This window comes from Spermophilus citellus (genome assembly GCF_964194105.1).
Source record: "Spermophilus citellus genome assembly, chromosome: 13".
In the NCBI taxonomy this organism is placed as follows: domain Eukaryota; kingdom Metazoa; phylum Chordata; class Mammalia; order Rodentia; family Sciuridae; genus Spermophilus; species Spermophilus citellus.
In genome coordinates, this window is record NC_138193.1 from 105,691,516 (window position 1) to 105,710,269 (window position 18,754).

General features: G+C 38.4%; 1 protein-coding gene across 6 annotated transcripts in view; it reads left to right on the forward strand.

The window, feature by feature from the left end:
- The window catches only part of NBAS (NBAS subunit of NRZ tethering complex), a 345,000-nt gene that overhangs the window by 213,030 nt on the left and 113,216 nt on the right, over window positions 1-18,754 (forward strand). For all 6 annotated transcript variants that reach the window (XM_081263998.1, XM_081263999.1, XM_081264001.1 and 3 more), the window contains 5 exons: window positions 1,646-1,813; window positions 4,160-4,273; window positions 4,586-4,703; window positions 16,514-16,590; window positions 16,975-17,112. In XM_081263998.1, coding sequence (XP_081120124.1) covers window positions 1,646-1,813; window positions 4,160-4,273; window positions 4,586-4,703; window positions 16,514-16,590; window positions 16,975-17,112 — 615 coding nt within the window. The remainder of the gene's footprint in view (window positions 1-1,645; window positions 1,814-4,159; window positions 4,274-4,585; window positions 4,704-16,513; window positions 16,591-16,974; window positions 17,113-18,754) is intronic.

Here is an 18,754-nt window from a genome sequence, read left to right on the forward strand (position 1 = left end):
GAGGAACCTACAGAATGGAGAAAATCTTTGCCAGCTACTTCTCTGATGGAATTAATGTCCAGAATGTATAAAGAACTCAAAAAACTCAATGCCAAAGGGGAAAAAAAAACATAGCCAATATGGAAAAGGAAAAAACGAATTTATGAAGAACTAATCAGAAACTTTCCAAAAAGAAAAAAAAAATGGGCCAAGAAATAAGAATGTTTAGCGTCTCTAGCAGTTAGGGAAATGCAAATCAAAACTACACTTACTCCAGAAAGAATGGCAATTATCAAGAACATGAATAATAATAAATGCTGGTGTGGATGGGGAAAAATACGTACAAATGCAAATTAGTACAGCTACTCTGTAAAGCAGTGTGAAAATTTCTCAAACAAGGAATGGAAACACCATATGACCAAGCTATCCCACTCCTCAGCCTTTATTCAAAAGATCTGAAATCGGCCATACAGCCAATTCAGTGTTTATAGCAGTGCAATTCAGAACAGCCAAACTTATGGAATCAGTAGATGAATGGATTAAGAAATGCCCATGAGATGAATGGACTAAGAAAACGTGGTATATACACACAGTGGAGCTTTGCTCAGTCATAAAGAAGAATGAAATGACATTTGCTGGTAAATGGATGAAAATTAAAAAGCTAAGTGAAATAAGCCAGACTTAGAAAATCAAGGTTTAAATTATTTTCTCAGATGTGGAGGCTAGAGCAAGATAAAGGAAAGATGCTTGGGAAGGAGATAGGATACCATAAAGATACAGGAAAGATCAGTGGAATAGGAGAACTAGAGGGAGGATAAATAGACTGAATTTAACAAAATCATTTTATGTTCATATATGAAGATATACCAAAGGGACTTCACTTTTATGTATGTAGGAGAAAGGAAGTTTAGTGGGGGAGGGAGCTTGAAATTAAAAAAGCAAGAACAAAAATGTGCCTCAATGTGATAAATGTGACCACTCAAAATGATCAGATGATACACATGAAAATAAATTTTAAAACCCATCATTGCTAGTAGTGAGATAAATATATAACAAAACAACAATAGCATACATATTGTTCCTCCCTGAATCATTTTCAAAAGAAAATTCAGGGGAAAAAAAACATCATGGTACATTAGTTTCAGAAATATTTATAAAGCAAATGACATATTCTGTAACTTTTACCAGTCTAATATCTAACAACTCATGTTTCTTTAACCACAGTATTTATTATTAACTAAATTATTCATTTGAACAATGCTTCTGTGACCCCCAAGGAAAGTAGAAGATTCTGGCTTCTACCTTCTGATGTTAAAGGACACTTTTTTTAAAGAGAATTTTTAATATTTATTTTTCAGTTTTCGGCAGACACAACATCTTTGTTTTTGTATGTGGTGCTGAGGATCGAACCAGGGCCAGGCGAGCACACTACCGCTTGAGCCACATCCCCAGCCCAAGGACACTGTTTTTCATCCAAATAAATGGATGATTGATAGTGTTTAGAAGGTTTATAATGTGGAACCTGGTAGTCTTTCAGCAATCCACAAAAATTCTAATTTTCCATTTATTAGCTGGCAAAATTTCATAGGGAGAAAATGTCCATACATTTACAGGCTTTCAAACAAAAATTTGATGACATCTGGTTGCTATTTTTTCTTTAACGCAGGATGAAATGAATGTTCCAGGCAGCAGCTCAGCTGACCTCTTACACTGGACTACTGCCACCACCATGAAAGTCCTTTGCAATACCACGACCACTACCAGAGCAGTATTGCAGGCTGTCAGTGATGGGCAGTGGTGGAAGAAGTCTTTAACTTACCTCCGGCCCCTGCAAGTAAGCAAGGCAGCCTTCATTTTCAAATGTGCTGTGTGGCTTGTCATTTGTTAGCACCACTCTTCATTTGTTTTCACTGTTACGTCTTAATGATTTATAAAATTTCTTCAGAAATCCAGGCCTCCTGTCAGGGCGTGAGTAGTCTGTCTCATGGAGTGAAATACACTCCCATGGAGTACTTGCAAAGGACCATGATATATTTGAGTAAGGTTTGGTTTACATCTTAGAATTAAAATTTAGTGAAACGAAAATGATTGCATCAGTGCTTCCTTGCTCTGCTCTGTTTCTACAGACCAGTAGTTAGGGAAGAGTTAGGAGCCAGCTGATGGAGAAGGGTTGAAGTAAAGATCAGGATTAGCAGTAGAGCAACGGAGTTTGTTTTTTGGGGAAATCTTAACACATGGTTCACCTGTATTTTCTGCATTGTTACATTCCAGTTCTATAGTCTCACATTGGAAAACAAAGGGGAAAAACTTGCCTGTTTATCGGTTCATCCCAAACACACGTAGTTTCTCCTTCATTCATTTATTCATCCATCTATCCAGCAAACAGTTATCATTTTCTATGAGTCAAATACTGTGCTAAAGACAGGAATAGAAAAGGATAACCCTTCAGTCTAATCCCTTCCTCTATGGAACTTATGTTTCAATGGGGGAGATGAAGAAAAATATTTTGTATAATGCCAGGTGGTTATAAGTATATGAATGTAACTCATAAGCAAGGTAAGTGAATAAAGAGTCATGTCGAGGAATTAAAATTCTGATTTAGGGAGGGAAGTTAAGTTACTCAGGAAAGAATCGGGTTGAGCAGAAGTATGATTGAGCCAAGTAGAACAAATGCAAAGCCCCCCCAGTTGATGTCTTTGTAGAACTTAAAAGAGGCAGGTAGAATTTGAGGACTGTGAACAACTGGGAAAAGAGATTAGGTAGGTGGTGTGGAGGCCCATCATTGAAAGCTTGTGTAGACTGTGATAATAAGTGTGTGGATTTTATGCTGGATAACATGGAAAACTTACGGAAAATTGAGGTAAAGCAGTTGTGTTCTCCAGCCTTACTTTTAATGAGCTCATGTAACTGCTGTGTGGAGAGCTGGCAGTCAGAAGCAGAGAGAGATTCTTGTTCAGTCCTCTGGGTGAGAGATGATGCTGGCGTAGACCTGAGTACCAGGAAGGAGGTGAGAGAGGACTGCTGTGGGTGGGATATATTTTGTGGTCCTACAGACGGTCTGTGTGTGGGGTATAGGAAAGAGAAAAATCTAAGGATGATCAGCCAAATGCTTGGGTAAATGAAAAAGATATTGTTTACTGTGATGCTTTGTACTTACTTGATTCTGGGGTAAATCTCTTATCCCTTCATGCATCACACTGGATTATGATTATTTTCCTTTCTCAGCTGTTCACTGTTTTGAAGGCTTATGTCCTGGGTCAGATCTTTAACCCAGATTGTAGTCTGCATTTTTATTAAACATCTGCTGTATTCTGACCACTGCCAGCAGCTTCATTGTTTCCCTCAATGGGACTTGGTAGAGGGTCTGGGTTCAGTAAACTTGGGAGGAATGTCTTCTACTTGGATCTTTCAGTAAGGAGCTTTAATGTTGATTTGAGGAGAGCAAAACCACCATAATCAACTATATTAGTAATAATAAAATATTTGCTAACAGGAATGTTGATGCTCCAGTCTTAAAGTGGTGGTCGAGAAGGAGTTGGGGTTAAGAGGCACGTTTGTAAGTCTTACTCCTCCACTAAGGCAGAGTGGGTGGGGTCTTAGCTGGACCTGGAGGAAGGGTAGATTCTCACTAGGCAGCCAGGCTGTGGGGGACCCTTACAGTGGAAGAAAGGCACAGAGGCCCCTTTTTTGCAGGGTGGTGTGATTGAGGTGAAGAGTTAGACTTTAATGTTAATTAGCATTTGATGATCTTGAATGTTCTACATAGTTCAGATTTTTATGCTGTTGCCCATTTGCCTTCCCACTGAAGCAATTTTTTGAGCAGGGCAGCAATGTGAACAAAGTGATGTTTTATGATGGTTATTCTGACTGTAATATTGAAAACTTGCTATGTTTATAGCACTTATTACTTGAGTGTTTCTGATTCATAGATGTCAAAGTGACCAGGAAAATCAGGAGGCGCTGTAGGTAGGGGTTGAAATGCTGCTTGTGGAATGTAGTTGTTATTACATTCTCTGCTGGTGTCTGTCACTCTGACGCCCTCTCTTTTGGTCATAGAAAGCACACTGATGAATTTCTCCTGGAATTGTCCTTTTCTCCCTGCCATCTTGCTCCCTCCCTCTCCCTCTTCCCCCCCTTTGCTCTCTTTTTAACCTGCTGTTCTTCACTTTGTTCTGTTTAGGGGCAAGAATTTGGTGGTGCTTATCAAATTGGAACTGTAGCCAATGAAGATCTAGAAAAACAAGGGTGTCATCCCTTTTATGAATCTGTCATCTCTGATCCCTTTGTCAATGGGGTAAGGACAGTGAACCTAAGAAAACAGATTTACTGCCAAGCTATTGAAGATGGTATAAAGAAAAACGGAAATTTTCCTGAAAATAAACTTCTTTGACTTTATTCTTCCTTATTCACTGCTTTTATGATTCATTCTGTATATATTATGACCTATGAAATGAAAATATATTTAAGACGTTAGATACAATAATATGCATTAGTGATAAATTATTATTCAGGTCAGCAGAAGCCATAAACTCCTTCCCCTGTGATTTCTAAGAATGTGTAATTAGAAGAGACCCTATTAAATGGTGAAGTTGCTGCTTTTGTCTAGGCTGCAGTGACCTATGACGCCTACCAGCATGCCCCAGCAGAAAGCTTTGCGGAAGTTCTGCTGAGAACTGGGAAACTGGCAGAGGCTAATACTGAAGAAGTATTTCCAACTACAGAAGGTAAGAAAGGATGTTCTAGTTTTATTTATTTCAGACATTTACTGAGAACCTACTGTTTTCTGGATAACTTGTTCATACTGAGAATTTTAAAAAGATAAACAGGTATAATTCCTATCTTTAGGTTGCTGATTATGTAAAATGGTTCTCATCATGTATGGTATGCAGTGCTCAATATTTATTTCGGTTTGGCTTTTTATCCTTCATCAAATGTGGATCTGTATTTGATATCAAGCATTTTCTGCACGGTGGCATATCTTTCCACATAGAATTCTTGGAAAAGAAGGAAATATATGTAAATTTACCAAAGACAGTTGTTCTCTTTTTCCTCGTTAGCCTTCTTACTACCTTTTCTTGACTTTAGTCTTCCCATTACCTCTCTCACTGCTCTGCCATCTTGGTAAGTACCTTAAAGGCCACTGGAACACTGTATTCCAGGCCGTCAGTGAGGAAGAAAGAGGTGAGGAGGGAGAATGTTTTTCTTGGAAGTCCTATTCAGTTTCCACCTCCGTGTTCCTGGTCACCTCTAACTGCCAGTGAGCCTTGGCAGTGCTAACTAGCACACTACTATGTAAATTAAATTCAAGAACACTTATTTGTGGAACAGCTTGCTGTTTTCCTGAAAATCTGATACTACAGTTATTTTGTTTGTTTGATCCAGGGGCACTTAACCACCGAGTCACATCCCCAGCTCTTTTTATTTTTTGAGACAGGGTCTCATCAGGTCACTGAGGCTAACTTTGAGCTTGGCGATCCTCCTGCCCCAGCCTCGAGCTACTAGGATTAGATGTACAGGTGTACATCACCATGCCTAGCCTATAAGTTATTTTTAAATAATTATTTTCTTCAGTCAAAATTTGTATGCCCCTGGGAAGAGGAGTCACAAATACCACTTTCCCATATACTATATGAATCCTTAGAATACCAGAGGTTTTTATAAACTATACCATTTTTCTTCATTTCTGAGAAATGTTTTTCTACCTTCTATCATTCTTCAATCAGGGTATATAACATAGTTTATCACATTTTTCTCTAAAAAGCTATTATTCATGATATACCTCACAGTTGATATTGAGTATACATATGAAGAGTGTAGTATCATAACTCTTTATTCACATAATTATTCGTCAGTACTTCTTGCTTCATGTTGTATGAAGTTAGTGGCTCATGGTCTGAAAACAATTGATAACAGATAGTTTGTAAAGATAGAATTTGAAACCTTAAGAAAATAATGGATTGGATATGGGAATGTCATTTACTAATTGGCAAACATTCTGGCTATTGCCAGGGACTGAAGTTATAGCCAGTATGTCTGCATATTGCCCATATAATATTTTTATATATTATTTAGCTTGCTAATTGCTTATTGTGAATTCAAGTATCCCTTGTATAGAAGTGTGCCTCACAAAATGGCAGACCTGTGGACCTGTGGTTAAAAGTCAAAGAATGGATGCCTTCTTGGATTAGAAACTGATTCCCCTTCTCATTAAGCTTTCTGGCATTTTCCAGAGCTGTTTTTGGAAAAATGCTTAGAGTATTTAATTATAATACCCAGGCAGGCATACATTTCTGGTTATTGGTCCTCCTTCTATAGGGCCCTTAGAATACTTGGCTATATTTGTTGTACTTGATCACTAATGATGAAGCTTTAAAATGATCTTGAAATATGAAGTAGATAGCAAGGTTTCAAGAGGAGCTGTGTGGGGTAGACAAAATGTATTTGATGTCAGGAGATTCCCCTTGTCTTCCTTTGCTGACAGTGTATCTGTTGCTTACTGAAGAAATGGTTCTAGGCCCTGTCCTAGGAACTTGGGATATAAAGTGGAGGAAGACATTGTCCCTATTTTCAAAGGGCTTACAGTGGAGGTGGGGAGACAGATACATTTGTATTTGCTGTGACAGGCAGATGAGACAGGCATTGGGACTATGGAGATCTGACAGCTGGAAGAGGTGGTGTAAGGTGTAGGTGATGTTTGGCTTGGGTTTGGAAGGTTGAATAGGAGTTAAGTAGATGAGAAAGCATAGAAATCGAGATGGGTAAGAGGGAGAAAGAGGATGTTTTACAAACGGGAAAATTTACTAAGGAAGATAAAACAATATGATTTTTCAGAGATTTGGAAATTATTCTAATACCTCGATAGAGTGGGCAAACAGCAAAGAAATGAGGTTAAAGTAGGCTGAGAAGAAATACAAAGCCTCAAATGGCAATCAGTTAAACATTCTGATGGAGCCCTCTGCTGGAAGCTATAGGGATTTCAAACAGAAAATTATTATTGTATTTCAGTTCCCTTATGCATTAAATGGCTTAACAACTCGGTTGTTCTGTTCTGGACCATGTTCTCTTATGATGTCTTGGCAGGGCCTAGTCTTATGTACCTGTGCTTAGGTTAGTCCCGAATCTTCTTTGCTACAACTGTGCAATTCAGTTAATCCAGATGTGATTTTACCTTTCTTTCAAGACCAACCCGTCTAATAGTTCCTCCTAGTTACACATTAGAATCACTTAGGTAATTTTTAAGAAATACTGAAACCCTGGGGTCCATTGTAGATAATTCATTTCACAATCCGTAGAGTTGAGCCTACATAGCAAATATTTTTTAGAGTACCTCAGGCTGACCATTTGTGAAACCATAGTTTCACTTAAGGTATTCGATTCTCGCCACCCATAATATGTCCATTCTTCAAACATCTATCCTTCCTCTCTTTCCTGGCAGCATAGAGACACATTGTCTTTCACATCTCTGGTCTCTTCGACCTGAGACTTAATCCCTGAGTACCATTTCTGCTTGTAACACTTCTGCCAGACCTGTGAGGACGTTCTGTGTGATAGGTGCAAAGTAAACGTTTCTCCACAGTGAGGAGAGTAAGCAGGGTGTGTATTGTGGGGGCTCGGCCAGTGAGCTGAGCATGTGCTCCTGGTTAATCTGAATGCAGGTATGTGTACTCCTCTTGGTCTGTGGGAACTTAAAGGGAGTACAGGAATTTTCTGTGTGCTTCTGTGTTTTTTCAAGTTATCTTTTTCCTGACAATCAGATTTTTATGTTCCTTTAGGGAAAAAAATCCAAGTCTGTGAATGAATTTTCCAGAATGTCAAGTATTATTGAATAGAAAAAAATATTTTCAGAATTAAGAAGGTATATATTATATATATATATATACCATTAATATGCTATGTATAGTGAATATACAGGTGATTTTAGTAATCATCTGTGGCCACGTATAATGGCACATGCCTGCAATCCCAGTGATTCAAGAGACTGAGCCAGGAAGATCACAAATTTGTGGCCAGCGTCAGTAACTTAGCAAGACCCTGTCTCAAAAAATAAAAAGGGCTGGGGTTATAGCTTAGTGGTAGAGTGTCCTTGGGTTCAATCCCCAGTACTACCAAAAAATGAAAAACATAATAATTATCTCCTTTATTTACATTTGGGTTTATTATTTAGGAAGCATTTTCATATATACTATTTTTTGATAACACTAATACATCTAGAACACATGTATTTGGCTATTTTATAACATCAAATATTTGTTGGAAATGCAGTAGAATTGAAGAGTGATATATAAAATGCCCAAGGGTAGAATAGTGACTGAGGCTCCTGTGACTTCATTCTCCCATCAGTTTTCTTTAACCATTCATCTATTAGTTGGGAAGGGCTCTGGCCTAGGCATGCAGCTGTAGAGATTAAAGGTCTGTGACCTTGTATGGGAGAAAAAAAAATACCCTGGGATAATTCAACAGCATTTGTATTAGGATTAGGGAGTCAAGTGGAGGGTGGCACATTTGATGTCTTAGAGCAGCTGGAACATTGTGAACTTAGTGTGGCCAGAAATTCAGCAGGCCCAGTGTTGGAGAAGAGATATATATAACTTGTTCAGAAGGAAAAATAACAGGCAGAGACCTTAAACATTTGACAGTTATCAAATAAGTTTTCTTTCTCTGCATTCTATTAAAATTTAGAATTCATAAAAAAGATGAAAAAATTCTACACTGAACTCCCATAGACCCTCCATTTAGATCCTACAATTTGTATTTACTATACGTATTATACTCCCACCCCCTCCCCACCTACTAAATCTAATTTATTTCATGTTTTTAATCAGTTAATATTTATTACTTTTATGTGAGATAAATTTATAAATAGTCCAATACAAAAATCTTAATTGTTTGACTATTTAAGTTCCCATAGCACCTTTCTACTCCTCACCCCATCAAGATGCAGCCTGTTACTATCACGGACTCTTCCTAGTAAGCATCCATTCCATTCTCCCTACAAGTCAGCCCACATTTCGATTTTTCCCCACTGTAGGTTAATTTTGACTGTTCTAGACTTTAGGTAGTGTTTTTTGTAAAACAAAGATTTTTAAATTCACCTATGTTGCATCTATCAGTAGGTGTTTGCATATTTCATTTTTAATTACTGAGTAGTATTTCATTGTAGATAAATGAGTTTATCTTTTCTGTTAAGGATGCTGGGATTGTAGCAGCATAACTGTTATGAAAGCTGCTTTGCACTCTCTGGTACCACTGTTTTGTGAACATATCCTTTTATTTCTTTTAGGATGGAATTGCTTAGTCAAAGATTGTGCATTTGTTTAGTTTTATTAACTACTTTCTTTCTAGCTGTTGATTTTTCTGGGCTCTGGTTTTCTATTTGAATTTTACTTGCCCAATATGGAATGGATAGTGGCTTGCCCTCAGGTCAGAAGTTGTAAAAATGGAAAACTTACAATGCCATTCATTCTTCCAAATGGCAACTATCTTAAATTTTCTGTCTCTTTTGATACCTCCCAGTGCTTTCTGACACCTGTTTTTTTTTTTTTAAATACTATAAAGTATAAAAGTAAAAGTCTGTACTTTTCATTTGCAGGAGGGCTCTTTAAAACAGAGAACCTGGTCATGGAAGCATTTAAATAGTTACTGTTCTGGTCACTGTGGTTCCTCAGATGACTGTGGGTTAAACTCAAGAGTTGTAGTTTTCTAGGAAGAGGAATAGAAAGCCCAGATGCCTTTTTTCTTAGGATTACTTCCAAGGAGTCAATTTATGAATGAAGCCTTGCCTGGTGCAAAGAATTCTGGACATACTCCAACTTGCTTAGGCGGTTAAAATAGATGTCAAGATTCTCTCAGGAAATGGACCCCAGGTATATTCAGGTGGAGAACTCTGCCAGCCAGCAGCAGGCTTGAAGTGAAAATTTAAAGAACACATGGCCATTTGGTAGTGACTGAAAATTACAATTGTGTGTATTGCATGATCCAGTAATTCTGTTTTTAGGAATTTACCTTATGAATTTGTTCACACACATTAAAAATAAAAAGGACGTTTGTTCAAGATAATAGCGTAAGAATTGTCAATATCCTGGTAACTACTGCTAGGGAAAGATGCCAGTCTTATTTTGATATCTTGTTTCATGTTAGAACACAGAACTACCTTTCTAAGTTTGGTCAATTTACATAAGTTTCCAAGTTCGTGTTAAAAATTCAAGATAATGTTCTTTGAGGATTTTTTAAGCTAATTCATACAAAGTACCTATCTTGTGTCTGGTTCACCAGAGAAGATATTTCAAATTTATGGGTATTTTTGTTCTCTAATAATTTTGTTCTTGTTATATACAGCAAAGGCATGAGCATAGGCAGAGCTTAGATACCAGATTGATTTGCTTGGTACATAGTGTAGGGACGGTGGCAATTTAAAGCACAAATTGTTTGTCTCATATTAATGGAACCCTTAAATGACAAATAATAAAATTTACTTTTATTTTTTAGGGAATGGGAAACTAGTGAAGAGTTTGGTTTTGTTTTAAGCTGGAGAATGACAGTTTTTGAAATTTTAAAATTAATATGGATCTGCTGTGTGAAAAGGGGATTGGAAAAAGACCAAAGTTACTATATAGAGTTAGGTTGGGAGGTTGTGAAAGAGTCCATTGTATTAACAACGAAAAGCTAACCTTGAGTCTGTGGGAGTGGAAATAGAAAGTATGTGTGTAAGTTCTCTGGAAGTGATTCAGCAGGATTTGTGCATGTTGGGAGCAGAGAAGAGGAAGAAGTCCAAGATGACTCTGGAATCTGAGCTTGGCTGGGACAGCACAGTGCACTATTTCAAGAATTTGAAAGATTGGGTAATGAATGATTAATCTGGGTCAGGCCTAGTGACACAAGCCTGTAATTCCAGCGACTCAGGACTGTGAGGCAGGAGTATCACATGTTCGAGTTCAGCCTAGGCAATGTAGTGAGACCCTGTCACAAAATAAAAAAAAAAAATGAAAAGGGCTGGGAATGTGGCTCCAGTGGCAGAGCACTGCCAAGTTCAATCCACAGTACCACGCCAAAAAAAAATGATGAATTTGTGAAAAATTTGAGTGGCAGCCATGTCCAATAAATAATTGGTAATGTTGGTCTTGTGAGATGGATTAAATATAGAAAGAAATTCTGAGAAAATAGACCAAGGTGCTGTAGAAGTTAAGACTGTAGTTGAGGTATGCAGGAGAGAAAACCTTAAGTGGGACTCGAGAGAGAGTGATAGAACAATGGAATACCCTCAGTGAGCACTTGTAGTGGGAGAGGAAAGGAAAAGAAGCATGGGGTATGGGGAGCAAGAGGATCTGTCCACACAGAGGATTACTTGAGCATAGCTGCAGGAGAATTAATATTTTGGAAGCCCAAGGAGCAGCTATCTAAGAGTGTCAGTTCTCCAATGACATGTGAGAAAAGAGGAAGATCACTGAGTTTGGCAACCTTTAGGAGCAATATCAATTGGATTTTGGGACAGAAGGACTTGGAAAACGAATGAGTGTCATAGTAGTGGATACAGTGGGCCAGATCATTCATTTATAAAGTTAAGCAGGTAAAGAAAGGAGACTGTTGCTGAAACCTCTCTGCCATAGCCAGAAATCTGCAAGGGGTGATGGGGGATTGAGAAAAGATGATCATGTATATAGAGAAAGGTGGGACACTGTACTCTAATGGAGGAACAGTGACCCAGAGCTATCTCAGTACGTTTATTACATAGGTTTTATCATCAAAAGGTTATTTTTGGGAAAGTTTCTGCAAAGCAGGTAGACTGAGGGACACAGCACTGGTGAGACATTAGGGTTATTTTTTTATGCTCAGAATTCTTCATCCCTAGGAGATGGTATCTGAGTTCAAGGTCCCGACTGATAGAACTCTGTGCCTTTGCACAGTTTCCTCAGGCTGGGTGTCACCATAGCAACTGGGCAATCTTGACCTGTACTTTTACATGGGAAATTCTTAGTGCAAACGTAGCCATGAGGCATAGTCGGAGATCATGATCCAGGTCACTGCTCTACTGAATTTGTTAGAATGGCTACTTTCCAAGGGAAGAATTATTTTTCTTTTATGCAGTCCTAAACATATATGCTTATGTATTAAATATATATGTAACACACACACACACACACACACACACACACACACACACACACGGAAAACCGCAACTTCTTCCACCGACAATGTTTGAGGAGTAGCTAATTAACATAATTGTTGAATGCTTTGTGAGAAGCTGCTAACTAACAATAAATGTAATAATTACAAAATAACAATAAATGCAGTAACAGAACTGCATCAGTTAATCACGTGTTACTCTTTAAGCCTGCCATCTCTTCTGAGTGAAAGTAATCTTCCTGCTTAAATGCAGTTGTTTATTCATTAGTAATTATGATTTATATAAAATAGAAGTATTACCTTTGTTACCACTGTGGTGGTGGTTAATGGAATAACCTATTATCAGTCATTTTCAGGGGCAAATCAGATGTGTTCTAAATAAAATTTTTGCTTTCTCAAGTCTTTTGTTTATGGAGGGAGGAAGGGAATCTACTGGGTGCTATCTACATGCTAGAGAGCTGATGTGCACTTTAAAGTGTTTCCCTCATTTAATCCTTATTTACGTATGAGGCAAAAAAATGCCAAAACCCAATATCCAAGGTGCTCTGAAAACCAGTAGGGTCTTTGTAACTTGTGTGGCCTCAAAACTTGAACTAAATTGATCTGAGTCTATTCATAGCCTTTGCCTATCCTATTTAGTATGAGTGTTCAAATATTTTGCAACAGAAATATTAATGTCTTTGATTACTGGGTTCTTCCAGATCACTCTGATGACATTGTCATGTAATATACAATATGTGTATGACATAACCTTCTGATGTCCAAAACATTCCAAATGCTGAAACTCAAATCTTAGGACTTCATAGTTCTGAAGATGTTTTTTCCTCCTGGTGATAGTTACAGACAGTTGGAGCTCTGGGAATACAAGGTTAAAGGAATAATTCTGTAAAGTGGGCCCATTGTGCTAGCCCTTGACATAACTGTCTTTTAAAAAACAAATCGCCCACATCCTTGCCTGCCTTAAGTCAATAGGATATGTTACATTTCTTAGGAAGCACCCTGTTATCTGAAGGAGAAATGCAGACCCGAAATGATGATAAGCATACAAGTGATTCTTTAAGAGTGGGGTGGGAGGGTACTTTTGTAACCCTTACACAGATTAGATCCCAGAACTCAAGGAGATAGGGATAATTTTCTCTAACCAAAGAAATCTATGAGAACAGATTCCAATTAGAACTGGTCAGCGTGGGCCAAAGTGACCTAGAGTTGTTATGCACACAGGGGACCTGAAACGCTGCTATTGTACAGCTGGCAGCCAAGAGTCAAGAGGTAGACCTGAGGGGGACTCTCTGAAAACTCCCCTGTAACCCCCTAGTAAAATATGAGGGCCAAAGAGGTCTGCCATACACTCTCTTGAGCATGTCCCCTTTCCCCGTCCTTTCTAATGAACTACTGCCTGTTACTTTGAGTCACATGCCCGAACTCTTTGTGGCATGATCATAAGAACAGTGAGAACTTCTCTGGCAATCTCTACTTCCTGGCAGGCCTTTGCTCTGGAGCACTGGTATATCATTCTACCTGATTTTGTTGGCCAGAAATTCATTGTGTATTCATAGGTTTTGTCTGAGTGGTTGTTCTAAAATGCTGGGGATTTTGTTTTTCTTCAGTTATGGGGGGAGACACAGGCATGGAAATGATTGTTAAGATGTAAGAGATTGATACTAAAATTTCCAAAATAGGAGGCATGGTATACTACACATGGGGAAACCTGTGTGGGTCAAAGGCAGAAGGAGCCAGGGGAAAGCATGCAGAAAGCCTCAATTGTGGTTTTCATGGAGGGAATGGGTTTAGCCTGGTAGACAAGCTTGGGCAAGTTTGATTGGACAGGATGGCTAATTTGGGCATCTCTAAGCTTACAGGGGTAGTCTCTAGCTGGTTTACTGGTACTTACTCCAGGTGTTAGGACAGATTATTGCTGTCTGGAATATAAAACACTACCTAGAGGAGGGTTCAGAGTGATTACCATGTCAAAACTGCTCACAGAAGAGTTATTTATTCTCTCTAGCAATTCACCCTGAGAGGGCACTTCCTCCAGGATTACCTTCTCCAGGTCAAAGCATCATAAAATAGAAAAGTGAAAGGCATGATTCACACAGTGGTGTGTATGACTTCTGTATGGGTGTTATTGACTGGGAACACAACATTTGTATCTTCACTGCTTGGTGACAGTGACTCTTTTAGGCAGCTCTCTGAGGGTGATTTTTGTCAGGAGTTTGAGCTCCTGGAAATTTTCTTCCTGTCTTCCTTAGCTTGCTGTAAACTTTGTGTTCATTTATATATATTTAAGAATATTTTTGACCATTTTGTGAGTGTAGTTTTGATGTAGTGTAACTGTAAACTTGCTGGAATTTAGGTATTTGGAGTCTTCCCTTTAAGAATAACTCCTGTAAACATTTATTCTGTGTGTCATCATTACTTCATTGCTTTTTTTGGGGGGGGGTGTTGCTTTTGTTTTTCATTGTGTTGTTTTATTTTGAAATTTGTTGGTTCTCTAGCATATTTTTCAGACTACCCTTGAGGGTGCTTTGGTTTTCAGAAACTGCCATATACACATTAAAATTGGTAGAAAAATTGAGTTGATGTGATAATAGAAAAGATATGATGAATACATTGTCAGTAATGGAACTTAATTTCCCAGGTGGGTCTGAGATTGGGTCTAACCACAACTCTGAGAAAGAAGGTTCAGTAGGAGCTGGAGAGCAGCTACCTGAAATAGGGACTCCTTTGAAGAGATGGTCCTAATTTGGATAAATGGTTTCAGATATACTTTTTGAAAACTGGCTGTTTTTATGCTTGAAGAAGGAAAATATCTAAATAATATTAAGATGGAAGTGGGAAAAAAAAACTAGGTGAAATAGGTTGAATAGTCCTGCTGTCAGGCTCTTGAGAGAAGATTGTTGGAATGCTTTTGTTGCAATTGCTCTTTCTTTCATTTATCTTACGGGATACAGTTACAGAGTTATTGTTTGGTGACACTTTTTTTTTTCCAAATAAAAATTCTATCAGTAAAAAGCGAGCTCAAGGATGAAGGGAGTGGCAGTGGTGGGGAAGGCTTGGCACACTGCATTGCCCGCTGATGTGAGAGTCATAACTAGGTGCTTTGGGAGAGAAAGTTTGGAAAGGGAAGGAAGGCAACCTGCTCCCCTCCATGCAGGAGTACCACAGTCCTGGGTACAGAGGGTTCCAGAGGGAACAAAAGCCTTCAGTGAGTGCTTGGAGCCACCCTTCTTTGGATTTCACAAGTTTTTCCATTAATGTCCTCTTTCTGCTCCAGGAGTCAATCCAGGGAACTACACTGCATTTCTTTGTCTCATCTCCCCAGTTGCCTTTGTTCTATGACAGCTTTTCAGTTTTGTTTTTCATGCCTTCAGTAGTCTCAAGGAAAACCAGCCAGGCATCCTGTAAGAATTTTGCCTCAATCTGGCTTTGTCTGATTTTCTTCTCATGATTGGACTGGAGTTATGGGTTTGGGAAAGAATTGCACAGACGCAAAGCAAATTCTTGTTACATAATCTAATTATTGTTTAAATCATCAAATTTTGTCTAGATTAACTTTAAGATCTAGATTAGGTTTAACAATTCTAAAATGCTATGCTCATATATTTTATAGGGCCACTGTAATTTTTTATGTAAATATTTCCAGTATTTTGAAATTTTTACCTATAGTTACACCCAAGTGATAAGCAGGTAGGGAAAATCCACACCAACAAACTCGTAAGCAAAGCACAAGACTGGTGTTCTTTTTATGGAGTGTGAAGAGAAGTGTTGTTGGAAGGAACAAAATCATGTTATAGTAATCATTTGTATTCTCAGAGCTGTTTAACTGCACTATACTCATATCATAACCCTCCATAGTAGCTGTATTTAATGTACATGATCATACAACATGGCCTGGGTCTTTACCGCCACACTTACTGGCATCTTTACACTTACACTGCAACAATCACTCTGACAGGATTTCTGGGTGTTTAAGTGACCAATGGCATACTTGTTTCCAGTTAGGCAAGATTACTATTCAATGTTTCCCCCTCCCCCTGCCACTGGGGGGTTGAACTCGGGAGCACTTGGCTACTGAGCCACATCCCCAGCCCTATTTTGTATTTTGTTTAGAGACAGGGTCTCACTTGAGTTGCTTAGTGCCTCTTTTGCTGAGCTGGCTTTGAACTTGCAATCCTCCTGCCTCAGCCTCCCGAGCTGCTGGGATTACAAATGTGCACTACTGTACCTGGCTATCTAATGGGTTTATGTGATCTGTTTAGATGGTGCTGAATAGATTTTCATAAAAGGTCTTAAAGAGTCCTCCTAAACTAAGTATGTGTTGCAATCACTAGGGCTCAAACCATGACACTTAGTGACTGTGGATGTCTTATGGATCCTCAAGCTCAATCATGCATTTTTTTTTCTCTGCATTTAGTTCTTTTGCAGCTGGCAAGTGATGCTTTGCCAAATGACATGACCTTGGCTCTTGCATACCTCCTTGCCTTACCACAGGTAAGCCTGCCTTTTCCATTAAAGAAGTACTTAAAAGTGAGTAAACAGAAAATCTGTACTAGGGATTTTTATCAGTAAAATCGTTTATAAATATGCCATTTCCTTCTGGTGTTTCTTAGGTGCTGAAAGGACCCTAGTCAGTATCCAGACAGTGAATCCTACAATGTAGCTTAAGTGTTGATATTTAAATACACTTTTGCATGCATGGGATCTGCTTCATAGTACCTTCTGAGTTTTCATATCATCACGTTAGGTTGCCCAGCAGTTGGAGTTGGTGGGATAAGAACTTTATCAAAATCCAGGGCAGTGACTAGAAATGGAACAATTTAAATGATCTCTTTAATTTTCTTTCAACTGAGTTAATTATATCTTGTCCCTTCCTAGGTGTTAGATGCTAACAGGTGCTTTGAAAAGCAGTCCCACTCGGCATTGTCTCTCCAGCTGGCAGCCTATTACTACAGCCTGCAGATCTATGCCCGCCTGGCTCCATGTTTCAGGGACAAGTGCCATCCGCTGTACAGGGTGAGTCCTCATGTTTTCCATGTTATTGATGAGAAAGTTAAAGCATTCCTAGAATAGTCAAAACATGTTTTTTTCCCTTTGTATCCCAAATGCTTCCAAGTGGCAGACAGGCCTTGCCTTTTCTGTTAGACACAGTTGCTTTTCCAGGTATCAGTAAGAGGTAGAGCTTCTGATATTTATTATGAATACCAATTATTTTCCCTAACTTTTCTTTCATTTATTTTCTAAGTGCTTAATTAGGAGAGGCTAAATGAAGAATTGGCTTTTTAATTCACTGTTTCAAAGGAAGATGGCTATCTAATTTAATAAAGTAGGCCATGTAATATTTTGAGCCATATTGTACTTCCATTTATTTTAAAGCCAGAGGTATGACAATAGTAATTGTATAGATAGAATGTTGAAACATGTTATTCCTAAAAAAAAAAAAAAAAAAAAAAAAAAATTGTCAATTTCTGAGCAGAAGTATCTAACTATGACTCAAGATATATGTACCTTCTTTTGTAGATACAAAAGTTTTAACAGATGCTTATGGGAAGTTATAGCCATCCAAGTTTCCTTGTATAGACAAGTTTTAAAGATCAGCATTAGGAAATGATCTGCTTTTTACATTGGATTATTTTAAGAAAATTAGTACTTAAAGAGCAGATGAGTAAACTTTCAAATCCACTAGACGCACAGTCTACAATCCAAATTTTATTGAGGGAAGATTCTCCTTTCTTGACCTAAAACAGACAATAACTTACCTGCCACAGTCATCCGGAACAAATCTAAGAACTCTTACTCCAAGTGTCTGAACACATTCCTTTTGAATCAGTTTTTATTTAAGAGAAGAGAGACAGCCGGTGTGCCACCCACCACAGTTTAGTCTCCCAAGAACACTGTCATCATTGGGTGTGCAGTGGTCTTAGGCATAGTTTTATTATCATGATTGTGTTTGGCCAGGAAATAGGAATGTTTTCTTCTTTTACTCAGTTGATGTATGACTTTATTTGGGGAATTTGATTTTTTTTTTTTTTAAATAGCTGCTGCTACTTTGTTCAGTTACTTATTTCACTTGCAAACTTGATTTTTTTTCCCCCCAAAAGGTCAGGTTCTCAAAATATATCTGATTGAATTATCTCAGTGGAAAGCATGTGCTGAAATGAGGTCTTTCTCTTTCATTCCAATTTGTCATTTATATAAAGCTACTATTTTGTGCATGGTGCTTGCTGTACCTTTCTTGAATATAGAGAATCGAAAGAACACCAGTCAGCTAGATTGTTGATCTCCTAGAGCATCTTGTACTTGCCACCGTCTCCTCCTGGCTTGGTGCCTGACCTCGGTGACCTCGGCACTCACTGTGCATGTAAAGGAGTCATAGGAGCTGTGGATTAGAGTGGAAGCAAGAAGATATGCAAAAATTTCTAGAGAGATGTGTTAAGAGAGTGAGGAGAGTTAGTGCCTCTCTGTTTCTTTTCATCTCTCTACCTCATGGCCTCACCCTAATTCAGTCTCATTTCTTTACCTAAACTCATGTCTGCCTCTTACACATCACTTTGTGTTCTTCCTTCGTTTTCCTGTCTTCAGGCTTGTTGTACTCTCTGCCCAAAGTACTTTTCCCACCATGCCTTTGCTAAGCTAGTTGGTAGGTGCCTGACCAGTA